The sequence below is a fragment of the Danio rerio genome, chromosome 4, assembly GCF_052040795.2.
Source record: "Danio rerio strain M-AB ecotype USA chromosome 4, GRCz13ab, whole genome shotgun sequence".
NCBI classification, from domain to species: Eukaryota; Metazoa; Chordata; class Actinopteri; order Cypriniformes; family Danionidae; genus Danio; species Danio rerio.
Window position 1 is genome coordinate 81,117,254 of NC_141024.2, and position 26,743 is coordinate 81,143,996.

Sequence of the window (26,743 nt, forward strand, 5' to 3'; positions counted from 1 at the left end):
AGGCATGTAAAAATTATGTATTTTGTTTTGTATTTTGTGCTGAGTAAGTCTGAGGATGTTCCAAAGAGGACAGGAAACATTTACAAGACAGCGGTCTCAAAGAGTTTGTGTTGTTGGGATCAGAAATTAATTCATTCCCAATGGAGAGGACTTGGTATATATATGTAAGTGCAGTTTTAATATAACACTTTGAATTGTTTAAAAAAAAACAATATTGTTATAATTTTAAATCAGAGATGTGCTGTTTTTCTGATTTTGTGATTGTGTAATGAAGTAGGTGTAATCCATTGTGTTAGGCTGTTAGGTGTTGTGGGGGGTTCTAGGCAGAATCTCTGGATAATCATGCTTTCTGCAGACTGTTCTCCACATATTATAGACTTTATATATATATTCATACATTTTACATTTAATTACTAGACATTGGTTCTGTCACATGACCTGTTTATAATGAATCTGAGAAACACACAGCCCTTTTACAAATACATGAAAATAGGATGAAGTTTAACTAGACTAGATTCAGTTAGTGTGCAGGACAAACAAAACAAATATTTATGTTTTTGGCTAAACATTTTGTCAATCATTTGCAGCTGGGGTAACACAGAAAGTAACAGCTCTCCACAATTTGCCCTGCCACTATTGAGGCCTGCCAGGAGCTAAGGCAATCAAGATCAGCTGTGTATATACAACCCAAGGTATGAATATTTTGCCATTTCTCTTTTAAATAACCAGATGGACAGTTGGTTCAACAGGTCATTATAGACAAACAAATTTAAATGTATGTACATTTCTCAATTGTTTAAGTTTAGGATACTAAAAACGATCAATTACAGTTTTTGTGCATGCAAGATAGTTTTCCTAGTTACATTTTTGTGGTACTTTTTCAGGTTTTGGAGCCAGCTGCTGAGGAAAATTTATCTGACACTGACAATTTATATTTTTCTATTGCTGTGTTTTAATATTCTGAAAGCAATTATTGTATGATTTACATGTGAGAATGTTTCAGCATTCAACATGATGTCTCCTTATTGTTTTTAGTTTCTGGAGCCAGCTGATGTAGAAAATTTACCTGAGGACGACAATGTAATTGTTTTACGTGTTACATCTTACGACTTTGAAAGAACCAATGTATGATTTACATGTGACAGTTTTTCAGAATACAGCCCAGTGATTCCAAATAACAGCATTTTGTGCTTTTTCAGATTGCAGAGGTTGCTGTGGATGACAGTGAACTACCAAATAATTATGTAAATATACTATTTTCAAAGATACTACATAGAATATGCATGTCAGGTTTTTCAGAGGTCACTTTTTATTTATTAAATTTTTTTTTTAGAACAGTTTTTTATTTTATTTATTTATTTTTTTTTTTGGACCTGGCTGGTGATAAAGTAATTTTTTGCCATCATGGTTTAAAATAACTAAGGCTTTTAAAAATTATCAGTAAAGTAAGTTGATTAGGTTTGCAGTAGATTTAGAAGTTATATTAAAATAAATCCAAAGCACACAGTATAAATGCCTGGGTAATAATCTGGCTTGAGAACAGTTAAAGATCTTCAAAGACAATATTAATATTGACAATATTGTAATTAACACACTTTTTTGTTAATAATACATTTTTGCAGGACTTGAGGGCATGGGGGGCATTAAGGCAGGAACAAGATAGAGTACAATCTCTCTTTGGAAACAGATCGAGCAAGGGTAAGTATCATAATCAAAGCATTTATTATTCTAATGTATACAGTTGAAGTCAAAATTATTAGCTCCCCTGTTATATTTTAATCATTTAATATTGTTTCCCAATTTCTGTTTAATGGAGAGATTTTTTTGAACACGTTTCTAATCATAATATTTTTAGTAAGTTCTTTAAGTTTTAATATTTTATGTTGTAATAAGTAATTTTTCAAATGTTTGACGTTATGACAGAACATAATATTTGACTTGATGTTATTAAGATATCAGTATTCAGCCTAAAGAGACATTTAAAGGCTTAAATTGCTTAATTAGGCAAGTAAAGGTATTTATGCAAATCAATTTAAAACAATGGCTTGTTCTGTAGACAAAAAAAAATATTGCTTAAGGGGCATTGCTTATAGGAAATACTGTGAAAAATCCTAGTAATGTGATTTGGGCTAATAATTTTGACTTCAGCTGTACAATCAATTAACATTTTACATTTATCTAAATACTACCCGGTGGCTCAGCTTTTCATTCTTACATTTTCAAATGCATCAGGAAAGAAGGAGACAGCAAATGCAACAGCACAAAATGCCACATACAAAAGTATGTTTAACTTGGATGTATCTAGATCATTACTGTTTTCTGTGTGTATAACTAAAGACTCTGTACTCTTTAAAAAGGCAATAGAGGATCGCCAATAGAGGATCGCCATATATATATATATATATATGTACTTGTTGAGTCGGCTGATGGAGTCACATTACAATTCAAATACCCAGATGGGAGAGTTATGAAGAGGACATTCAATGTCACGCAGCCTTTTCAGGTTAATAGTCATTTCACTTGTGTACTCATTTATATATATAAAATAAAATAAAAATAAAATCCATTACAGACATTTTATTTTATTTCTTTCACAGGACTTGGTTGCATTTGCTTGTCTGGATGAGATGGCAAGTGAGATTTTCTCAGTATAGCTGCCACTCTCGCTATCTCCCTTATTTAGCAATTTAGGAGGTACACTACAGGATCATGGCATAGTAGGACCTTCCACACTTTATGTGTTGTGGTTGTTTTCTAATGAAATACAGGTAAAAAATAAAAAGTGTTTTATTACATAATGTGATAATTACAAATGGAAATTAACAGCATGAATCATCATCTTGACTATTTGTTTACTTAAAAAGTTGCCTTTTTATTCATTTTAACGTGTCACTCAATTTAACCTAGGAAGCAGCTCTAAAGCATTTTATACACGTGATCTGAGCCCATTTCATTCTGTGATATATAGACTTTTGTGTTCTGCCTTTAGTAATTGTACAATCTGTTAGCCTATTGCCTTTTTGGAACTATTCCTTTACACTGTCACATATTTGATGTGGTCCAAGCTTTGCTTTGAATTGTGATAATCAACTCAAGTTTGAGTTGCAGTCAGAAATCAGATTGAACTGACATTTTATTTTTTGTTTTAGTACAATGTTAAGTGGAAACAGACATAAATTAGAAGCTGTTCTTCTTTTGTTGAGGAGATACAGGCAATTTTTTTTTTTTTGTTATACACAAATATTTAAGCAATTAACTCCAGTTAGTCAATGCCTAGTTTTCTCCCATCTGTTTGATGACATGCTAAGTCAAAAAAAAAAAGAGTCAGATCAACCTGAAGTCCCTGGACAAAACAAAGTAACCTGGTGGAAGAGGGACTGCAATGGGCAACGGGTGTCCACCTCGAAACGTCAGAAAAAAAGATCATCATCTGGTTGGTATCTGTTTTATAAAGTTAATGACAAACTCTTTTAATAGTGAATAATGATGTGTGAATGAACTAAGAAGGAGTTTAATAGTGCTCTTGCTACTCAGTAGACTTAATGCAAAAATAGGTAATGTCAATTACAGTGTAATGACATGCATGTATAGGTTTAATATTTTCCATGTTGCAAGATTTCCAAAAGTTACATTGTTTATTTTTATTTTTTTGTATATTTGGCAAGGAGTTTCAATGAATTGTTGTAATGTGGCTTGTTTTATTTATTTATTTTTTTTACTTCTAAACAGTTTGTTCTCCATGTGCTAGTTCCTCCCCACCATGTATTACCCATCAATATCCTGGTAAGAAGAATTTTATTTTTTTATTTATTTATTTATTTTAATTCAAAACCTATGCTTCATCTGAAAACAGGGACACAGGCATAAAGAAATCCTCAAGACACTGAGGAAATTGCCTGTTTGCTGTTTAGTAACTAGCCAGCTAACAATGGTTTTTCCTGTAAGAATTGAAATATTGCAAATATTCTGATATCTTTGACAATTCAAAACATGAGCTGAAAACAGAGACTGGTGACTTCACAACTCAGCAAGGGGTATGCGGGAAAAACCAGTTCCTGCTGCATTTGCATCTGAGACTCAGCTTCATCCCCCCAATTCACGCATATGGTCATTTCAATGTTTGAATGTTTTAAATTAACCAAACTGACTTTAACTATCATGTTTGATATCATTTGAAATGTCTCAGTGCGATTGGTACAATGGTCATATTTAAATAAGCTGGTCGCATTAATGCTTACCTAGTCTTAAAAAAACAGATCCTTAGCCAAGCCCATACAACTTGCTATTCCCAGTGGTCGAATGATTAAAAGGTCTACATGTTATCGGCACGCAATGGCTACGAATAATCAAATGCGCCAATTAAATCAATTTCGATTATGCCGTACGATAAGGGTAACGAGACTCCACATAATCTACTGGATACAATGAATTCGCAAAACTCCAGAATTAATCAAAACTTAAAATTTTATTTGTCAGGTAAAATTGTATTCTGCCAACATAATAAATCATCAGGAAGCCAATTCAGAGATGAGACTGTAACAATACAACATCCATTAATCAAAGATAAATCAAAGAGTTAAGAGATGCATACCTGACCACAGAAATACATTGCAGCATAAGTCTCAGAGATGCTGCAATGGGGTGTCTTTTTACAAGATCTCCCCCTGTCCTAAAGCACATCTTACCTTATATACTCAAGTCAAAACAAACAGCCATAAATTCAAGACAATAGAAGTGTCACAGAAACCCTGACCTGGTCAATTTGAGGACTTAACCATCTCTTAGGAGGGAGAGCATCTTATCAAGATCTTATAGAAGTCAAAAACCAAATCAACATATACCAGTAAAATATTACTGTAAAATTAAGACCACTTTACCAATCACACAGAGACATTTAAAATGATACCAAACATGAATATAGTGATGCAAGATACACCATATTAAAACCTTGAACATTTTATGTGAAATGTGCTCTAATCAGAAGGTAACATAAGGGTCAAGAAGGGGGGTTTAAGTGGAAGGAGAAGGGGGACTTCTTCGCATTACCCCCTGCTGTTGAGTAGCTCTGTTTCTCCAGCCTGTGATTGCATAGTCAACAGTGATTTGAATAGAACAGTGGAACAGTTGGTTTCTTCATCACTTCTCAGATTAGAAAATCTATTGGAACATTGCATCTTGTCTCATGAAATTCCATAACAGTTCTTATGGTCTGATATTTTGGATCCTTACACAGCGTGTTCAGCTCCCACACCAATACATGCTTACACACTCCAATTAGTCAGATATGCCCTTTTTGTGTTTTATCCCTCTTTCGGCCTGGGCCTAGCTCCAGGCCGTTTTACACCCCTATATTGACTGTCAAGTTAATCCGGCCAGCCTCACACCTTCAGCAACCTGTTTAGAAAAAATCGGGAATAAGGTTGTTAATTTGTCATTATATAATCTCTACATAAGTGATCCACTGCACAACCAAGCTGCACCAGGTCCCCAAAACTGCAGTCCTGTAAACAATTCAAAAGTCATTAATTTCATCGTTTTGTTCCATAATGAACTAATACCTCCAATATGATTTTTATCCAATTCAGTTTGGTCTGTGCACAGATTTTTGCCAATTGTTTTTAAATTTGTATCATTTTTTTCTACCTTTCCCTGTAATTATTAGTCTTACACCATCCCTAAATTCATGCTTCAGGCCCATTACTTGCTGCAATTTAAAATATTCATTATTTCAGCGTTTATCATTATCGAATCTAATTTTTACTCAACATCTTTTTGTTTCTAGATCGTCTTTTATTAAACACTTCATCACTGTCTGACTGTCCTCTTTGCTTGCTGGCCACTCCTCCAGCCATTCACTATAGCTGTCAATCATGACTAGCAGATATATTTTTATTCACCTGTTCTCCCAAATCTCTAAAATCAATTGTAACCTCACCCTCATTCTTCTCTTGCAGTTTCTGATATCTCAAAATATAATTAAAGTCTATAATTCATATTAGTCTTATTACCATGTGTTTTACATTCACCAGTTTACAGTTATTTGAAATGGCTTATTTATTTGGCGATCTGACTCCACTTATCTCAGACACCACTCATCCTAATATTGAGGCGTGTCATCTAATCCCATATAATTTTTACTTACTTCCTTTAAATCTAGTTCCATATAAATGTCATAACAACTGCTTACTTCTAATCCATTAGGTGTCCACTTTTTTTCTGCAAGTAAGATTTCATCAACATGCTTAATCAACACCACTCTCTCTGATAATTCAAAAATCAATCCCTTTACATTTTTTCATCAGTATGACCATATTTCTGCATACACTATTAACCTCAGCTTTAAAATTTATTCTCCTTAATTGCTTCTAAATCAAAAACTAAACACAATCTTCTTTTGTTTGTTGCTTACTTGTAAAATTGTATTTAAATTAAATTAGTCACATCTATGTTTATAACTCAGTTAAAATTTAGCTTAAATAAAATTTCTAAAACAGATTCCCTATGACCTTGTCTAGGTGTTTCTCTTAATTGCTCAACGACATACTACCTCTTCACTACGCTGGCTAATTTTATAATCCTCCATTTAAGTATTTTACTCATAATCAATCAGTTTTTGAATTTGACACTACTTTGTATAATTCATTTTCTCAACTATTTATTACTTAGTTTGTTCTAATCATTTTTATGATTTTCTTTTGGCTACTAATTAGTTCTACGTCATTTCGGTTCAACTAGTTGCCCATACAATCTTGATATACTTTTATAAGCTAACTAAAAATCACTACATTTTCTTATCCGTTTCTTTCAGCTGTATTTTGACTTCATCATTAAACTTCTTCACATGGTTATATGTGAAAGAAAATCTGTTTTCTTAAACTCTCTTATTCTGTTTCAATTCTTTTATCAGATTAGAACTATTAATTTTTACCCGATGACGTGAGTTCAATTTTTCATGTTTCAATTTCTTCTTTACGCATAAAAAATTTTCTGTTACCAACCTTTTTTAGTTGTTAATTTCCCATCTTAATTTAGATGATTCAACATAATATTTAGCTTTTAGTAAATCTTTACTTAAATAATCAATTCCATCAAAATTTATAATTCAAATTACTTCTTCAGTTACCAATAGTTGTTTCTTCTTCTTTAGTCACCACCATACATTGTACTTCTTCCTATATCGTGTTCATGCCCTGTATCAGTAAACCTATGAAAATTTGCAAAAATAGTTAAATATCAATTCAACATTATACATTTAGAGATCCATTGTGTATTTTTCTTTAAGTCTTTTTCTTAGTTATTATTTTAATAACAAAACCTTAATAAATTCTGTCTCTTTCATATTACCAGTCATCATATGGTCTCAAATGGTTCTTGACAGCACCCTGCCTCTTACTTTACCCACAAGTTCCTTTTTCTGAGTGTCTGATCCCCAGACATATTTAGCAGTTTACTGTGGTCAGGTTTGGAGGAGCCCACATTTCTGAGGCAGACCACTGATCTTTCACAGTGCCCCTCAATATTTGAATGCTCTAGGCCTTTCAAGCATCACTGCTCCACTCCACAATCATCTCACTCAACACCTGCCTACCTGTACAGGTGCCTAGTCTCGGCGACAAAAATTCCTGGCTTAGGTCGCTCCCGGTGGCCAACGAGAGTCTTACCCGTCTTTGGAATAATGTCTCATGGAGACCAGTTACTGCTCTTCTCCACTGCAACCTCCTTTTCAGTTTTCCTTCAGAACTTGGTATCTCTGATGTTAGGGAAACATGCACTCAAGAACCATGTGAGCCATTGTGACCACATTCTAGAGTTTAACCAATGAGACAGGTTTTATTAAGTTTAAAATCAATTTGACCCCCAATAATAGTTTTAAGTAAAGTTTGGCATCTTCACTCCCATCCACTCAGCACTATGGTCTGCTTAGTCTGCAGGCAAAGCTGTAGGGCACTACGATGGTGGAGACTAAAAAACAAGACACAGTTGGGTTATTATTCATAAAACACAAATTATGACATGGCCTACCATGTGGTATAATTGTTCAACATTATTGCTATGTCTCAGGATTCATATTAGGCATTGACCCCACATATTTGTTTAATATGTTTTTTTTATATCTGAAATGTAATGTTTAATTATCAATTTCTTTTTTGGTGTTTATCATTTTAAATATAGAAAATTTGAACTCACTTCATCTTGTTCATCCACATCCACTAAGTGTCCATAATTTTTCTTTGACCCTAGATGATGGCTTAGATAGTCTTATGCAGCTGACTTTCATAGATGAAAACAGCCAGTGTAAGCCATAACATTTTTTTTAAAATCATTATTATTACTAATATTATTATTCTATTTGGTTTTTGCACCTAAACTCAGTCTTGTCCTCTCACATGAAATCTCAGTTCCTCAAAGTGTTACTTCCCCAAAGTGTTACAAGTCCAACTATTTTTCTAGTTTCTATCTCATCGGTTTAATGTCTCTGTCTTTCTCTCTCTCTATGTATATAATATTTTTCAAACATATTTCAATATATTTTAAACATTTCTTCTTCTTTTTTCTATCAAACCATGACTTGGATTTCTTTAATTCTAAGCTTTTAAGTTTTTCTTATCCATATTTTTTATCTTCCTTACATATTTGCTCATTAACTCTTCAGTTGATAAATTTTAAACGGTCACATTTTCTTCTAATTTTTCTCTTCATCGACCAGAGACTTATGCCAATTTTATCTCTTTGCTCTTTAACAGCTCATCTCGAGGTCATTTTCCTTATTTTTCCTCTAATGTATTTATTCTAATGTTTCTTTAGTAGCTGGTCTTTATGTTGTATTTTATTTTCTCTCTATCATTTCCTATTAGTATCATTTATTTATTTTTTCTTATTTCTCTAATTAACAAACTAAGTTTTAATCATCCTCCTTTATTTAGTAAATTAATTTCTTTATTAATATATTCATTCGTATAGCTTCAAGTTCCATTTCAACAAATATAACTATATTAAGCATATTTCCCATTATTTCTTTATTTCACTTGTCTTTTTTATACCGCATTTAGATAGATCTGTTTATTTTGTAACTTATACTGAATCCCTAATTATTATATCAAAGTCTATCATTATTTAATCAAAACAATTTTATATACTCTTTTAATATGATTTACTCTTTCTGCCCCTACTACAACTGCTTCTTCCTCATGAAGAGGAGTGGCTCCTTTTTTCTGACTTCCTTTTTGTTGTCAGTCTGTCTAAGACTGTCTGCCTGAGCACTTCCTCTTTTTTCTTTCTACAGCCGTTCCAACAAATGCCAAAATCATGCCACATTACAAATTCCAACAAATTTTTTCCATTTCTTACTACCACAACATCGTTATGGCCCCCTTTTGCTATGTTATTAACTTTGTAAAACTCAAATTCTCTGTTTCTCAAAATTGTAACCAATTTTACTGTTCAATCATTGCTCTACTCACATATTTTACACAATTTTCACATTTAAGCTTCTCATATATTGTTTCTCATTACTTTACCACATTTTTCTTCTTAGTTCCAATCATTTACCACTTGTCCCATTGAGTTTTTAATTTTGTCTGGGACATTTTCCATATTGCTCACATTCTTAATCGAATTACTTATGCATTTTTCACACCTCCACTTCCTCAAATTTACAGTGTTTTTCACACACACTAATGAACTTCTGTATGTTGCATTTACTGCACATACACAATCAAAAAATATTTATCCTCCTCCAACAATCAAATTTTCACCTGCAAACTTCTTGCACTTTCCCAATTACTGAACTTTCACAATTTTAAATGACATTTAATTGAATATCATATACGCTTATATACAGCCGGCTAAATATCTGTACACTATGCTTATTTCAACTGTTAGTCACTAACGCAACAGACAAACATTTACATAAAATAAAATGCACGCTTTTTACAATTCTCAACTTCTAATCACTTCTTATATTTACACTCGCCTTTTACAGAGTCGACTTTTCTATGTATGTTTAATCAACCACACCTTAACAGAATCGACTTTTCTCTGTATTTTCTACAGAGTCACAACCTCAGTGAAGCAAATTATCCACACACAGTCACAACCGCGGCGACTAAACTGTCCCTAATTTTATTTACAATCTCACCCTATAGCTGTCTTTAACGCTTGGACCTACTAAAACGTAGGGACTTGCACCCAGACTGTTCAGGACCACCCGTCGGCTCGTCCCTCGGACTCCCGCCCTTATAGCCCAAAATTCAGCATTTGTCAATGCCGTTGCCCAGATAAAATCACAGTATTCGCAGAGACAGCAGTCACCTGAACAGCACACCCTAGGATGGTATTCTATTCAATTCAGTGTAGGAGCACAGAGCTCGTTGATCTTTCCTTCTACCAAACAAGCAAAAACAGTCAAAGTGTATCAACTTATGTTCTGATTTACCTAGTGAATGCCATATGAAGAAACCGTAATAATACCCGAAGCTGCACAGTCACAGCTTTATCTGGTCTCCTGTGCAATACAGTCTCAGCCCATCCTGGCCTTCCTTAAATTTAAACTCATCAAATTATTCAAATGCTTATACTTTTAACTACATCAATCCTACATATCACATGACATCAAACAATTTAGATTAGGCCAATTGCAGAAATTCGATGTAACAGGTTTTCTGCTTACCTTATTTTTTCTGCGCCGATGATGTCAATGCAATACGACAGATCAATAACTTCTTCTCCCCCTTTTCCACGTCGGAGGTCACCAAATTGTTGGAATATCTATCTCTATTCCATGCGTGTTCAATATAAAAAGGTCTGGAGAGGTTTTTCTTCAATGTCAAAAATATTAGTAATTTATTAGATACAAATGAATAATTCGATGACAGAGCTCTGGGTTACATTACCCCAATGCAATACAAGAATTACATTCAAGAGGTTCGCAACTAACATACATTTCCTGACTTCAGCATATATACACAACTGATCTTAACAGGTGGAGTTTTGGTGTAACGTCACTTGTCAGTCATTGTTCAGTCCTCCATTGGCCGCCCCTTCGACATACTTCCTCTTTTTCTACGAATTCTCTGCCCAACAACAAAGTATACATCTTTCTGTGTTCTGTGTTCAGTTTTAACACCTCTCTTCAGACAGGAAGTTTCTGCAGAGCTGAATTTAATTTTGGACCCGCATCTATCTACTTCTGCAAAAATGCTAATTAGTATGCACAGCACTCACCCCCAACATTAGAAGTTCAGTTAATATATGACCCTTACATGACCAATACAAATTATTGTTTGATTAAAAGAAAAAGAGACAATAATAATAAAAAACTGATTGCTATTTTACAACACAACCTACCCCAACTCTTAACTCAACCTCACAGTAACAAACCTCCATGTGGGTTTCATTGATTCAATGTCTTGTACATGGCACAGAATACAACCTATTGCAGTTTATTAAAATCACACCTACCCCAGCCCTAGGCCCAACCTCACAGTAACCCGCTATGTTTTATTCAATTTTACACCTACCCCAACCCTAAACACAACCTCAGAGTAACCAGTTTTAATTTTTTTTATTTTTATGAATGTCTACTACAGCTACATCAATCGCAAACCCAGCCTACGTGTGGCATAACTGCCGACCCCTTAGAGGTCATCCAGCCAACTTGCAGTGTAATCTCCTCCACTTGTAGGTCTCTGAGCTGCAGCAACACCTAAGTGCTCTGACACAGAGACACAAAAGACTTTTAACCTCCTCTTGGAGAGGAGAGTCTCCGACCCTGGATCTCAGGTCTTCTATGGAGGGACTGTCAGGAATCCTGTAAGAGCATCCCATCCACACAACCTCTTGCCATAAAAAAACAAAGCAGAATGTGTGGTGAAGGAACTCTGGGTTGACAGAGCCTTGTCCTTGCTTCAAGCAATGTGCTAACAAGGTGCCGAACAGAGTGGCACAAAGGATAGCGCTTATGACTATGGATCAGAAGATTCTCGGTTACGGAAACCAAGAAACTGTGTATGAGAGAATGCGTAAGTGTATGAGTGGCACTTGTTCAAGCGAAGCAGGGACGTGCCAGCGATCAGAAAGAACTGAAGTTTGTGCCAAGACTGGGTTTCAAAAGTGGCAATTTCTATATGGTCTAGCAGTTAGGATTCCTGATTTTCACCCAGGTGACCCGGGTTCGACTCCCGGTATGGGAAGGCTTAAGTACTTTGCTTCTGTCCTTTTTGGCCAGCGGTCGGACTGCAGCTACCTTATAGGGTGTGGTTGTGGAACTGCTACGTAAGACTTCGATAGCTCAGTTGGTAGAGTGGAGGACTGTAGGACCAATTCTTAGGTCGCAGGTTCGACTCCAGTTTAAAGAATGTCTTTTGTGCTCAGAGCTGCTTTCTTGCCTTTGCGAAGATATCATCGGCACCACTGCTCGAAGTTCACCATGGAGGTGAAAAGGAAGTTCCCTGACCAGGAATCGAACTCGGGCCGCGGCGGTGAGAGCGCCGAATCCTAATTACTAGACCACCAGGCTAGACCATCAAGCCTAGCTGTGGGCTTCCACCCAGGTGTGCCGCAGCTGCTCTGACAAAAATAACTCTAACGTTTGCAACCTCCTCCTGGAGAAGAGAAAGTCTCAGAGCCTGGATCACAGTTCTTCTTGGGAGGGATTGTCACATGCTCTGTGTTAGAGCATCCTATTGACACCACAAATTGCCATGACAAGAAAGCACAGCAAGCGTTGAAGGAACTGCATGTTGACCGAGCCGTGTCCTCTTTCCAAGCAGCATGCTAATGAGCACTGCTGACGCAGACTGGGCCAGTGGCGCATACTGCCACCTGTAATTCGTGGTTATTCTTGGTTACACCGGCCAATCACGTTCTGAGTTGGAACCAAGATTTTTTTTAATTCTTGGTTACGCTGGCCAATCTTGTCCCGAGCTGGAACCAAGATTCACCCTATTCTTGGTTACGGCAGCCAATCATGTTCCGAGTTACAATGAACGCTATGGCCAATCAGAGCCGTTATAACATTCATGATTTGTACTGTATTAACAGATTTCGTTGTGGATTAATTCGGACAACAATTACAAAGTAAGTATTTTTATAACAAGTTGGTTTAAATGAATAACCATTACAGTAACATTAATTACAACAACACAATTATTATATGATTGTTATAGATGTTATATGACGTTGTTTGTTAAGATTAATGTTTGACGACCAAGCACACTGTACAGTTTTACTACAAACATTTTAATGCAGTTATTATACATTACTTCACTTTATATTCAGACATATCACAATATATGTCATTTACTACCATAGTTACAATAATGCCCGTGCATTATTCTCACACATTAATGAATCACTTCACTAATAATAAATATAAGGCTCATTTCATCAGTCACTAATTATAAAAAAATACTATAATAACGCTCACATATCACTACATCACTAATCATAAACTAATCTAATAATCCTCACGCATGATACATCACTAATCATAAAGCATAAAACAATATGGATCACGCATGATTGCATCACTAATAATAAACCAATAATATAAGGGTCACAATTTAATCCATCACTAATAATAATAACATTATTATTAGTGATGGATTGATGTGTGACCCTTATATTGTTGGTTTATTATTAGTGATGCAATCATGCATGATCCATATTAATTAATTAATAACTGCATTAAAATGTTTGTAGTAAAACTATACAATTTGCTTGGTCGGCTAACATTAATCTTACCAAATAACATTATAAAACATCTATAACAATCATATAATAATTATGTTGTAGTAATTAACGTTACTGTAATGGTTATTCATTTAAACCACCTTGTTAAAAAAATACTTACTTTGCAATTGGTGTCCGAATTAATCCGCGACGAAATCTTTTATTACAGTACAAATCATGGATGGTATAAGGGCTCTGATTGGCCATAGCGTTCATTGTAACTCGGAACACGATTGGCTGCCTTAACCAAGAATAGGGTGAATCTTGGTTCCAGCTTGGAACATGATTGGCCTGGTAAAACCAAGAGTAAAACAAATCTTGGTTCCAGCTCACAAAGTGATTGGCCGGTGTAACCAAGAATAACCACGACTTACAGGTGGCAGTATGAGCTAACCGGCCACTTACTGCCAAGCTTAATACAAGTCTTCCAGTTGGTGCTGCCCAGGCTAAAGAAAAAAAATGTAAAAAAATAAATAAATAAAACGGCCTTGCCAGAAAGTAGCAGAATGTCAATGCAAGGCGGTGGCAATGTGCATTGATTTCTGAGTAACTCGTCATTTGGCATGCAGGGCTCCTCACACGTTTACTGGAGCAGGACCAGGTAGGGCCTTCAGTCACCTGCCCCTTGTGCACAAAATAAAACAACAGCACTGTTTAGCCGAAACCCGGGATCAAACCAGGGACCTTTAGATCTTTAGTCTAACGCTCCCCCAACTGAGCTATTTCGGCTTCCCATTCACAGCTATCCTGCAGCATTCATGTCTGTGAGACTAAGCAGAATCCTGAAATGCCTCTGAGGCCTTAAAGGGTAAAAGTTTGGCCAGTACGGGGATCGAACCTGCGACCTTGGCGTTATTAGCAACACGCTCTAACCAGCTGAGCTAACTGGCCACTTCCCATTGCTAAAAAGCTCAGAGTAACTGTCATTTTCCGGCCTTCAAGAGATAAGAATGCTATTCCAGCTTTTTTTGTGCGGTGCTGGTAAAAAAGCAAGGTCCCACCGAAATTTGAACTCAGATCGCTGGATTCAGAGTCCAGAGTGCTAACCATTACACCATGGAACCTCAAGTCTTGTGGTTGGTGCTGCCCGGGCTTAACAGAAAAAAATGTTAAAAAAAAAAAAAAAAAGACAACGTCCTTGCCAGAAAGTAGCAGAATGTCAATACAAGGCAGTGCCAATGTGCATTGATTTCTGAGTAACTCATCATTCGGCATGCAGGGCTCCTCACACGTTTACTGGAGCAGGACCAGGTAGGGCCTTCAAAAGAAAAGCGCACTATTACAGGCATTTTGACGACGAAACGGCAGGCAGGGCAAAGAGGCTACCACAGAGAAAATTTGATCTTTTTTTTCTATTTTGACCACATCGAAAATTACCAATTTTTGATTGCTCTGAGTAGAATTAGCTCAAATGGTTAAGCTCTCGCTTTGCATGCTAGAGGGAGCGGGAACAATGCCTGCATTCTCCACCTCTGTTTTTAATGCCTTTTTACATTGGATTTTTTTGCAAAGCTGGTGGCAACTTGAGGGTTTAAAGCGAAACTACTTACGTCAGCTTTGCCGGTTTCCGTGTCGTAAATATCATTGCAAGCCTTCAGAAGCCCTATCAAGTCACAGTTTTCTTTTATTCAGCAGCGTGTCCGCAGTGGGACATCAAAGCGCTAAATACATAGCATTATAGAGTGCTGTCGATCAGGCCAATGGAATCATCGCCAGAAGCAATGTGACTATCTGGGAGGAAGATAGCGTTTTGGTCAAGTGGAAGCAGGTGGACTTAAGGGTGAAGCAGCTAGGCTTTTTGGGTGACTTTCAGTCACCTGACCCTTGTGCACAAAAAAGAACAACATCACTGTTTTGCCGAAACCCGGGATCGAACCAGGGACCTTTAGATCTTCAGTCTAACGCTCTCCCAACTGAGCTATTTCGGCTGCTGTTTCACAAGTATCCTGCTGCATTCATGTCTGTGAGACTAAGCAGTATCCTGCTGCATTCATGTCTGTGAGACTAAGCAGAATCCTGAAATGCCTCTGAGGCCTTAAAGGGTAAAAGCTTGGCCAGTACGGGGATCGAACCCACGACCTTGGCGTTATTAGCACCACGCTCTAACCAGCTAAGCTGACCGGCCACTTTCTGCCATATTTCCCAAAAAGCTCACAGTAACTGTCATTTTCCAGCCTTCAAGAGATAAGAATGCTATTCCAGCTTTTTTTGTGCGGTGCTGGTAAAAAAAAAACAATGTCCCACCGAGATTTGAGCTCGGATCGCTGGATTCAGAGTCCAGAGTGCTAACCATTACACCATGGAACCTCAAGTCTTGTGGTTGGTGCTGCCAGGGCTTAAGAGAAAAAAATGTTAAAAAAAAAAAAAAAAAAGACAACGTCCTTGCCAGAAAGTAGCAGAATGTCAATACAAGGCAGTGCCAATGTGCATTGATTTCTGAGTAACTCATCATTCGGCATGCAGGGCTCCTCACACGTTTACTGGAGCAGGACCAGGTAGGGCCTTCAAAAGAAAAGCGCACTATTACAGGCATTTTGACGACGAAACGGCAGGCAGGGCAAAGAGGCTACCACAGAGCAAATTTGATCTTTTTTTTCTATTTTGACCACATCGAAAATTACCAATTTTTGATTGCTCTGAGGGGAATTAGCTCAAATGGTTAAGCTCTCGCTTTGCATGCTAGAGGTAGCGGGAACAATGCCTGCATTCTCCACCTCTGTTTTTAATGCCTTTTTACATTGGATTTTTTTGCAAAGCTGGTGGCAACTTGAGGGTTTAAAGCGAAACTACTTACGTCAGCTTTGCCGGTTTCCGTGTCGTAAATATCATTGCAAGCCTTCAGAAGCCCTATCAAGTCACAGTTTTCTTTTATTCAGCAGCGTGTCCGCAGTGGGACATCAAAGCGCTAAATACATAGCATTATAGAGTGCTGTCGATCAGGCCAATGGAATCATCGCCAGAAGCAATGTGACTATCTGGGAGGAAGATAGCATTTTGGTCTAGTGGAAGCAGGTGGACTTAAGGGTGAAGCAGCTAGGCTTTTTGGGTGACTTTCAGTCACCTGACCCTTGTGCACAAAAAAGAACAACATCACTGTTTTGCCGAAACCCGGGATCGAACCAGGGACCTTTAGATCTTCAGTCTAACGCTCTCCCAACTGAGCTATTTCGGCTGCTTTGTCACAAGTATCCTGCTGCATTCATGTCTGTGAGACTAAGCAGAATCCTGAAATGCCTCTGAGGCCTTAAAGGGTAAAAGCTTGGCCAGTACGGGGATCGAACCCACGACCTTGGCGTTATTAGCACCACGCTCTAACCAGCTAAGCTGACCGGCCACTTTCTGCCATATTTCCCAAAAAGCTCACAGTAACTGTCATTTTCCAGCCTTCAAGAGATAAGAATGCTATTCCAGCTTTTTTTGTGCGGTGCTGGTAAAAAAAACAATGTCCCACCGAGATTTGAACTCGGATCGCTGGATTCAGAGTCCAGAGTGCTAACCATTACACCATGGAACCTCAAGTCTTCTGCTTGGTGCTGCCCGGGCTAAAGAGAAAAAAATGTTAAAAAAAAAAAACCGGCCTTGCCAGAAAGTAGCAGAATGTCAATACAAGGCAGTGCCAATGTGCATTGATTTCTGAGTAAATCGTCATTCGGCATGCAGGGCTCCTCACACGTTTACTGGAGCAGGACCAGGTAGGGCCTTCAAAAGAAAAGCGCACTATTCCAGGCAATTTGACGACTAAACGGGTGGCAGGGCAAAGAGGCCACCACAGAGCAAATGTGATCTTTTTTTCTATTTTGACAATGTCGAAAATCGCCAATTTCCGATTGCCCTGAGGGGAATTAGCTCAAATCGTTAAGCGCTCGCTTTGCATACGAGAGGTGGCGGGAACAATGACTGCATTCTCCATCTCTGTTTTCATGCCTTTTTATATGGGCTTTTATTGCAAAGCTGGTGGCACCTTGAGGGTTTAAAGCGAAACTACTTACGTCAGCTTTGCCGGTTTCCATGTAGTACATATCATTGCAACCCTTCAGAAGCCCTATCAAGTCAGTTTTCTTTTATTCAGCAGCGTGTCCGCAGTGGGACATCAAAACGCTAAATACATAGCATTATAGAGTGCTGTCGATCAGGCCATTGGAATCATCGCCAGAAGCAACGTGACCATCTGGGAGGAAGATAGCATTTTGGTCAAGTGGAAGCAGGTGGACTTAAGGGTGAAGCAGCTAGGCTTTTTGGGTGACTTTCAGTCACCTGACCCTTGTGCACAAAAAAGAACAACATCACTGTTTTGCCGAAACCCGGGATCGAACCAGGGACCTTTAGATCTTCAGTCTAACGCTCTCCCAACTGAGCTATTTCGGCTGCTTTTTCACAATTGTCCTGCTGCATTCATGTCTGTGAGACTAAGCAGAATCCTGAAATGCCTCTGAGGCCTTAAAGGGTAAAAGCTTGGCCAGTACGGGGATCAAACCCACGACCTTGGCGTTATTAGCACCACGCTCTAACCAGCTGAGCTAACCGGCCATTTTCTGCCATGTCTCCTAAAAAGATTAGACTAACTGTCATTTTCCGGCCTTCAAGAGATAAGAATGCTATTCCAGCTTTTTTTGTGCGGTGCTGGTAAAAAAGCAAGGTCCCACCGAGATTTGAACTCAAATAGCTGGATTCAAAGTCCAGAGTGCTAACCATTACACCATGAAACCTCAAGTCTTCTGCTTGGTGCTGCCCGGGCTAAAGAGAAAAAAAAAAAAAAGAAAAGAAAAAAAAAAGAAAACGGCCTTGCCAGAAAGTAGCAGAATGTCAATACAAGGCAGTGCCAATGTGCATTGATTTCTGAGTAACTCATCATTCAGCATGCAGGGCTCCTCACACGTTTACTGGAGCAGGACCAGGTAGGGCCTTCAAAAGAAAAGCGCACTATTACAGGCATTTTGACGACGAAACGGCAGGCAGGGCAAAGAGGCCACCACAGAGCAAATTTGATCTTTTTTTTCTATTTTGACCACGTCGAAAATTATCAATTTTTGATTGCTCTGAGGGGAATTAGCTCAAATGGTTAAGCTCTCGCTTTGCATGCTAGAGGTAGCGGGAACAATGCCTGCATTCTCCACCTCTGTTTTTAATGCCTTTTTACATTGGCTTTTATTGCAAAGCTGGTGGCACCTTGAGGGTTTAAAGCGAAACTACTTACGTCAGCTTTGCCGGTTTCCGTGTAGCACATATCATTGCAACCCTTCAGAAGCCCTATCAAGTCAGTTTTCTTTTATTCAGCAGCGTGTCCGCAGTGGGACATCAAAACGCTAAATACATAGCATTATAGAGTGCTGTCGATCAGGCCATTGGAATCATCGCCAGAAGCAATGTGACTATCTGGGAGGAAGATAGCATTTTGGTCAAGTGGAAGCAGGTGGACTTAAGGGTGAAGCAGCTAGGCTCATTGGGTGACTTTCAGTCACCTGACCCTTGTGCACAAAAAGAACAACATCACTATTTTGCGGAAACCCGGGATCGAAGCAGGGACCTTTAAATCTTCAGTCTAACGCTCTCCCTTCTGAGCTATTTCGGCTGCATTTTCACAAGTGTCCTGCTGCATTCATGTCTGTGAGACTAAGCAGAATCCTGAAATGCCTCTGAGGCCTTAAAGGGTAAAAGCTTGGCCAGTACGGGGATCGAACCCACGACCTTAGCGTTATTAGCACCACGCTCTAACCAGCTGAGCTAACCAGCCACTTTCTGCCATGTTTCCTAAAAAGATTAGACTAACTGTCATTTTCCGGCCTTCAAGAGATAAGAATGCTATTCCAGCTTTTTTTGTGCGGTGCTGGTAAAAAAGCAAGGTCCCACCGAGATTTGAACTCGGATAGCTGGATTCAGAGTCCAGAGTGCTAACCATTACACCATGGAACCTCAAGTCTTCTGCTTGGTGCTGCCCGGGCTAAAGAGAAAAAAAAAAGAAAAGAAAACGGCCTTGCCAGAAAGTAGCAGAATGTCAATACAAGGCAGTGCCAATGTGCATTGATTTCTGAGTAACTCGTCATTCGGCATGCAGGGCTCCTCACACGTTTACTGGAGCAGGACCAGGTAGGGCCTTCAAAAGAAAAGCGCACTATTCCAGGCATTTTGACGACTAAACGGCAGGCAGGGCAAAGAGGCCACCACAGAGCAAATTTGATCTTTTTTTTCTATTTTGACCACGTCGAAAATCGCCAACTTTTGATTTCCCTGAGGGGAATTAGCTCAAATGGTTAAGCGCTCGCTTTGCATGCGAGAGGTAGCGGGAACAATGCCTGCATTCTCCACCTCTGTTTTTAATGCCTTTTTACGTTGGCTTTTTTTGCAAAGCTGGTGGCATCTTGAGGGTTTAAAGCGAAACTACTTACGTCAGCTTTGCCGGTTTCCGTGTAATACATATCATTGCAAGCCTTCAGAAGCCCTATCAAGTCACAGTTTTCTTTTATTCAGCAGCGTGTCCGCAGTGGGACATCAAAACGCTAAATACTTAGCATTATAGAGTGCTGTCGATGAGGCCATTGGAATCATCGCAAGAAGCAATGTGACCATCTGGGAGGAAGATAGCGTTTTGGTCAAGTTCAAGCATGTGGACTTAGGGGTGAAGCAGCTAGGCTTTTTGGGTGACTTTCAGTCACCTGACCCTTTTGCACAAAATAGAACAACAGCACTGTTTTGCTGAAACCCAGGATCGGACCAGGGACCTTTAAATCTTAAGTCTAATGCTCTCCTAATAGAGCAATTTCATCTGCACTTTCACAAGTATCCTGCAGCATTCATGTCTATGAGACTAAGCAGAATCCTGAAATGCCTCTGAGGCCTTAAAGGGTAAAATTTTGGACAGTACGGGGAGCGAACCTGCGACCTTGGCGTTATTAGCACCACGCTCTAACCAGCTGAGCTAACCGGCCACTTTCTGCCATGTTTCCTAAAAAGATTAGATTAACTGTCATTTTCCGGCCTTCAAGAGATAAGAATGCTATTCCAGCTTTTTTTGTGCGGTGCTGGTAAAAAAGCAAGGTCCCACCGAGATTTGAACTCGGATAGCTGGATTCAGAGTCCAGAGTGCTAAGCATTACACCATGAAACCTCAAGTCTTCTGCTTGGTGCTGCCCGGGCTAAAGAGAAAAAAAAAAGAAAAAAAAAAGAAAACGGCCTTGCCAGAAAGTAGCAGAATGTCAATACAAGGCAGTGCCAATGTGCATTGATTTCTGAGTAACTCATCATTCAGCATGCAGGGCTCCTCACACGTTTACTGGAGCAGGACCAGGTAGGGCCTTTAAAAGAAAAGCGCACTATTCCAGGCAATTTGACGACTAAACGGCAGGTAGGGCAAAGACGCCACCACAGAGCAAATTTGATCTTTTTTTTTTAGTTTGACCACGTCGAAAATCGCCAATTTTTTGATTGCCCTGAGAGGAATTATCTCAAATGGTTAAGCGCTCGCTTTGCATGCGAGAGGTAGCGGGAACAATGCCTGCATTCTCCACCTCTGTTTTCATGCCTTTTTAAAGCGAAAAGTTTTAAAGTGAAACTCTCCTTATTCAATCATTACCAGAAGCGACGTGACCATCTGGAAGTAAGATAGCATTTTGGTCAAGTGGAAGCAGTTGGACTTAAGGGTGCAGCAGCTAGGCTTTTTGGGTGACTTTCGGTTACCTAACTCTTGTGCCCAAAACAGAAAAACAACACTACTTTACCGAACCCTGGATCTAACCAGGGACCCTTAGATCTTCAGTCTAACACTCTCCCAACTGAGCTATTTCAGCTGCCATTTCATAGTTTTTCTCCAGCATAGACGTGTGTAAGACAGAGCAGAGCCCTTAAATTCATCTGAGGCCTAAGAGAGTAAGAGCTTGGCCAGTACAGGGATGGAATCCACAACTTTGCCGTTATTAGCACCATAGTCTAACCAGCTGAGCTAACCAGCCACTTCCTGCCTAAAGCACTAGAAAGCCCAGAGTAACTGTCATTCCCTGGCCTTCAAGAGATTAACATTCTATTCCAGCTTTTTTTGTGTGGTGCTGGCAAAATAACAGGTCCCACTGAAATTTGAACTCAGATCGCTGGATTCAGAGTCCAGAGTGGTCACCATTACACCATGGAACCTCAAGCTTGTTGTGTGGTGCTGTCAGAGCTGTAGGGAATGAATAAAAAAAAAACGGCCTTGCAGGAAAGTAGCAGAATGTCAATCCAAGGCAGTGCCAATGTGCATTGATTTCTGAGTAACTGAGTCATTCGGCATGCAGGGCTCCTCACACGTTTACTGGAGCAGGACCAGGTAGGGCCTTCAAAAGAAAAGCGCACTATTCCAGGCAATTTGACGACTAAACGGCAGGTAGGGCAAAGAGGCCACCACAGAGCAAATTTGATCGTTTTTTCTAATTTGACCACGTCGAAAATCGCCAATTTTTTGATTGCTCTGAGGGGAATTATCTCAAATGGTTAAGCGCTCGCTTTGCATGCGAGAGGTAGCGGGAACAATGCCTGCATTCTCCACCTCTGTTTTCATGCCTTTTTAAAGCGAAAAGGTTTAAAGTGAAACTCTCCTGATTCAATCATCACCAGAAGCGACGTGACCATCTGGAAGTAAGATAGCTTTTTGGTCAAGTGTGTTGTAAAAAAATAAATGAGTGAAAAAGAAGAGAGAACCCAGTCCAGGAGACTCGAAACAAGCAGAATTCCTTTATTGAGACGTGTTGGTTAATCTGCAGTCATACAGCGTCTTTAAGATGTCCAATGTGTCTGCAAGAGCCTACTAGAGGTCCGCAGTCTGCAAGTTCTTTCACAAGTCTGTCACAAGTCTCACACAAGTCTGAATTAGTCTGAATTAAGACAAAGATTTCATGGCTATATTGTGTTCTTAGCAGGAGGGGATATGGCTAAACAAAGCATGCAAATTAAGGGTTGTGGTCGGCAGGGTAAACTGCTTCTCAGGTCTAATCTCATCATGTTCTGGAGACAGAAACCGCCTGACCATTTGATCGAAAAGAGAAAACAATAGACACCCCATGCTGTGAAACTGACAATTTGCATTACTTTGGCTTAGCCTGTAATCAGAAAGATAAAGGTTAAATGTCCCTCCTAGCTGGGATGTTAATGAAATTATATAATTAAAAACCAGAGAATATAACTTTTCAGTTATACGTAGATTATTGTTCATTTGGAATTAGTTGATAGAAATTTATATTTCCACAGTTCCCCCTTTGAGAGTTATTTAAAAACTCACAAAAAAAATAAATAAATTTGTAAGCTTTCCTAAAACCATTCAATGGCTTCTGTTTGATAACAGAAGCCCCATCTTCTAGTCATGTAACTTGAAAAGTTACAGGCACATTTAACTTATTCTGTGTCATTTCAATATCTACGTAGATGTAAGTGTAGATTTCAAAACTGTTCACACGTTTATGACAATCAGTTGTAATGTCATAAATCCTACATGATGACACAAAAAATCATGTAGTTAAACTGCAGATCTTCTGAAAGTCCATGGCTTGTGAATAGTGTTCAGTCTTTTGTGAGGTGTGTTTCTTGTGGTTCTTCTCCAGCACAGAGTTGATCTGATGACTTCCTGTCATTCCTGGAACTCCGTAGTGATGCTCTGGATCAGAGTGTTTCTGAGAAGATGCAGTGTTTGTGTTTACCTGCACACAAGAAAACACGGAAACAGCAGACCAGCAGTATTCATGCATAGACTTGTATGATCATAGTTCGTGTGTCTAGTTATTCAGGTGATCGTATAGTGGTTGTGTTAAGTTGGTGATCGTATAGTGTTGTGTATTTTCTGTCTCCTAATCTTAAAATTATGACACCTATAAAACAGTGAGGTGAGGATAAATGGGGGGAGAAAAACAAAAAAGAAAAGGGAGTCTTCACCACAGGGTGCGGCCCCTGAAGCCTGTTGCTTTCAGTTCTGCCCTGGGCTCCTCACTGGTTTGTGTGTCCTGTTCTGTCCCTGAGTGTGGTGGGCAAACTTTAAAATGTGAGACACAAACTATCATTCAATAAATATCAGTCCTATCAGACATCATAACATTGAATGGGTAGTGATTGAAAATATGTGTTAAAACATATTCAAGGCTGTAAGTGGACTTAAGCAGAGTTCCCTAATACAAAGGAAGAAGTTTCCTTTGTGTCTTTTTACAAAGAGTCTTTCATCTTAATTGTAAATGAACTGGGACATTAAGCACTTACAGCCAAAAAATGGTTAGCATCTTTGTGGACAGCTCAATGGATTTAGTGATGAGGTGAGGGGTATGTTGAGGGCATTTAGCAAACTGTTCAGAAGTTGATTTACCCTGTTCATCTCTTTAAAGTTCTTTTTATTCTTTCTACACTCCCTCATCCAATGTCCTTTTTTACCACAGTAATGACAACAGATATTTTTCCTAAGACATTTGTGATTTGATGTCTTTTCTGTGTTGACCTTAGTGGCGGCTGCTTCAAATCTGACTCTGTCTTTGACGTAAGAGTCTCTTTCCCACAAAGCTAAACTGTTCATATTATTTCTGAGAGTGGTGGAAGACCAGGTGATGTTAAGAAATGGCAAAGCTTGTCTGTATTCAGTTGCTAGGCCATCTGACCAGATGCGGACTAGGGGTCCCTTATCATCTAGCACACTATCCGAATTATCAGCTAATCCACTGTAAGTTATGGCGGATTGACAAAATCTCTCAGTGAATTCATTCACAGATTCATCTTTCCTTTGCACACAACAAGTCACTTTTGACCAGTCGATCTTTGGGCCAACAATGTTCTTTAGAGCTTTCAAAACACCCTCTCTCAAATCATCCTTACTGGCATGTTGTAATTTAGAGGTCACAGTATGCTCAAAACTGTTCAATTCAGATTCAGTGAGAATTTGAGACATTAGCTGGGTGACTTCTGTTAATAGCCGCGTTTCCACTATCGCGCCTAAAGCGAGCGAGCCAGGGCGAGCCAAGGCCAGTCGCGTTTCCACTATCACTTCCGGGGCGTAATCAGGCCAAAGCGGGGCTTCCTTGGGGCCAGCGGCCGGCCTTTTTCGGCCCGCCGAATACCTTGGGCCAAGGAGGGCCAACTGGGGCTTCGGGGCGGGGTTACGTACAAAGGCGGAGTTTTCCTGTCAGGTAAAGAGGAGATAAGATGCTTTCTTCCCTTACATTTGTTTTGCTTACGCGCTTGATCAACTCACTAAGAAAAAGAAAAAAATGGATAACAGACAGTACTGGTCAGTTGAGGACACCAGGGCTCTTCTGAACATTTGGGCCGAGGAAAATGTTCAGAGGCAAATAGACGGCGTTTGCAGAAATGAGGACGTTATCAAGTACATCGTTGCTGAGCTAGCGAAAGCACAAATTCAGCGAACAACGGTACAAGTCCGCGAGAAATTGAAGAAATTGCGAGCACAGTATAAAGCGATCAAAATCCACAATGGTCAGAGCGGCGCCCACCGGAAAAATTTCCCGTGGTTTGAAATCATGGACGGTGTGCTAGGTCACCGACCCTCCGTTAGTGGGGAGACCACCAGAGATTCGATGGCAGCTAACCTTACAGTCGGTAAGTAAACAAAGTAATGGAAAAAATTGTGTATACATAAGGATATATTATTTACTGCTGTATATAAAGCTATTATTTGTTTACTCTGCTATTAAAATGTTTTTCTTAAGGTGCTTTGTAGTTATGTAAAAATAAATGTTGCAACCTTAAAATGTGTTAGAGTTTTTTTTCTTTCGAAGCTACTTTATGTTACTAACTAGATTGTAACATACCAAACTGCTGACATGATACTAGTGGCTAATATGTTTATTTTTATTTTTTGTTGTGTGTGCTAGATTTGCCATCAAACAACACTGCCATGGAGTTGAGTGAACTGGAGGATGGTCCATCGCAACCACTTATTTCATCTACCCCTGGTATGTTTGATTACACAGATGAGACAAAATAAGAGAACCTTTTTTTGCCAGTACATAATTATTCCTGTATATGTATATTACAGAGAGACATGACAGCACAACCGGTATTAGAGGGGGATCACACCACATTCCACCGAGGACACGACCAGGTATTTAGAGTTTATATTTATTGTGTAAACTTCACAAAAGTAAGCCTATGTGCATAAAAAAGTATCCTGTATTTGAGGCTTACTTTGTTCATTTTTTTTTCTCTACAGAATCTCGAAAGCGTAAGGCAACCTCCTTGTCCAGGGACTTTATGCAGTACATTCGTGAGCAGAACCAAGAACAGAGAGAGGCAGAACAGAAACTGAGACGGGAGGACAGAGAAGCAGAGATGTTGATGCGACGGGAGGAGCTGGCAGCTTATATGGAATTACAGCAAAAAGAAATGGATAGAAGGCAGAAGGACTCTGACGTGTTAAATTCAATTCTTGGTAGCTTGGCAGCTGCTCTTCTGCCAAAAAAGTAGAGCAGTCTGTCCAAGTGACATCTGCTATAAAGTACTTTTAGCACCTTTGTTATTTTAAGCACCTTTATTTTTTTAAGCACCTTTATTTTTTTAAGCACCTTTGTTATTTTTGTTTGTTGTGTTGCACCTTCGTAATTTGCACTATTGTTAATAATTTATCATAAATAAAAGCTCTTTTCTTTCAGTAGTTGTGTATTGTGTTTGTTGTGTATTAGGAATATACAAATTCGCATCCTGTTTCATAGTAAACCATAAGAATATGTGGAGGTCTATGAATAAGGTTTACTGCTCTTATGACATAGCATGCTTTATTTTAATGAATAAAAGTAAATTTTTATTTGGGGTATCAAAACAGGTATTGTTGAATAAAAATATGCTTGCTAACTGTTGTCTAGTAATGGTCGTTGTCTGTAACGACTCTAATGCTTTGGGGAATCAAACAGTTATTGTAATAGACAAGTATGCCTAAGTGTCTTCTGAGATGTAAAGCAGGTCCTATTCAGGTCAAATGATTTAGCCAATCAAGTAGGCATTGGCATGAACCGTCATACCTGATAATGGGTTTCTTATATGTAAAAAGCTTCTATTCAGGTCA

The 26,743-nt window shown here is 38.8% G+C and overlaps 2 protein-coding genes, 1 long non-coding RNA gene and 8 other non-coding genes across 12 annotated transcripts in view; 2 read left to right on the top strand and 9 right to left on the bottom strand.

Moving 5' to 3' along the window:
- On the top strand, nt 1-26,335 carry LOC141381842 (uncharacterized). Of its 2 annotated transcripts, XR_015943194.1 has the most exons (12): nt 1-164; nt 588-692; nt 885-1,080; nt 1,200-1,244; nt 1,623-1,698; nt 2,233-2,280; nt 2,358-2,503; nt 2,598-3,433; nt 3,730-3,783; nt 25,557-25,637; nt 25,721-25,786; nt 25,895-26,335. XR_015943194.1 is itself a non-coding variant. In XM_087250582.1 (4 exons), the coding sequence occupies exons 1-4, from the start codon at nt 24,933-24,935 to the stop codon at nt 26,146-26,148; spliced, it is 750 nt and encodes a 249-aa protein (XP_087106708.1). In that variant the 5' UTR covers nt 24,883-24,932; the 3' UTR covers nt 26,149-26,335. The 2 variants fall into 2 exon arrangements, 1 of the variants encoding a protein (XP_087106708.1); XM_087250582.1 differs by lacking the exons at nt 1-164; nt 588-692; nt 885-1,080; ... (4 more) ...; nt 2,598-3,433; nt 3,730-3,783 and adding an exon at nt 24,883-25,281.
- Nucleotides 1-26,743, top strand: part of LOC147845107 (uncharacterized) — a 133,132-nt gene that overhangs the window by 100,218 nt on the left and 6,171 nt on the right. Inside the window, exon 2 of the long non-coding RNA XR_015484476.1 lies at nt 22,355-24,620. This is a non-coding gene — a long non-coding RNA (uncharacterized LOC147845107). The remainder of the gene's footprint in view (nt 1-22,354; nt 24,621-26,743) is intronic.
- Nucleotides 1-26,743, bottom strand: part of LOC103910701 (uncharacterized) — a 177,088-nt gene that overhangs the window by 46,212 nt on the left and 104,133 nt on the right.
- Nucleotides 14,388-14,460, bottom strand: trnaf-aaa (transfer RNA phenylalanine (anticodon AAA)). The gene has a single exon. It is a non-coding gene; the product is annotated as a tRNA-Phe (tRNA).
- trnaf-gaa (transfer RNA phenylalanine (anticodon GAA)) lies at nt 15,587-15,659 on the bottom strand. Its single transcript has one exon. It is a non-coding gene; the product is annotated as a tRNA-Phe (tRNA).
- On the bottom strand, nt 16,831-16,903 carry trnaf-gaa (transfer RNA phenylalanine (anticodon GAA)). The gene has a single exon. It is a non-coding gene; the product is annotated as a tRNA-Phe (tRNA).
- Nucleotides 17,174-17,245, bottom strand: trnaq-cug (transfer RNA glutamine (anticodon CUG)). The gene has a single exon. It is a non-coding gene; the product is annotated as a tRNA-Gln (tRNA).
- Nucleotides 18,024-18,096, bottom strand: trnaf-gaa (transfer RNA phenylalanine (anticodon GAA)). The gene has a single exon. It is a non-coding gene; the product is annotated as a tRNA-Phe (tRNA).
- On the bottom strand, nt 18,185-18,258 carry trnai-aau (transfer RNA isoleucine (anticodon AAU)). The gene has a single exon. It is a non-coding gene; the product is annotated as a tRNA-Ile (tRNA).
- Nucleotides 19,389-19,462, bottom strand: trnai-aau (transfer RNA isoleucine (anticodon AAU)). Its single transcript has one exon. It is a non-coding gene; the product is annotated as a tRNA-Ile (tRNA).
- On the bottom strand, nt 19,570-19,641 carry trnaq-cug (transfer RNA glutamine (anticodon CUG)). The gene has a single exon. It is a non-coding gene; the product is annotated as a tRNA-Gln (tRNA).

Coding starts and splice junctions, on each gene's coding strand:
- LOC141381842 (XM_087250582.1), top strand. CDS start 24,933: ATGGATAACAGACAGTACTGGTCAGTTGAGGACACCAGGGCTCTTCTG. Junction 25,282..25,556: donor GGCAGCTAACCTTACAGTCG/GTAAGTAAACAA, acceptor TGTGTGTGCTAG/ATTTGCCATCAAACAACACT. Junction 25,638..25,720: donor ACTTATTTCATCTACCCCTG/GTATGTTTGATT, acceptor TGTATATTACAG/AGAGACATGACAGCACAACC.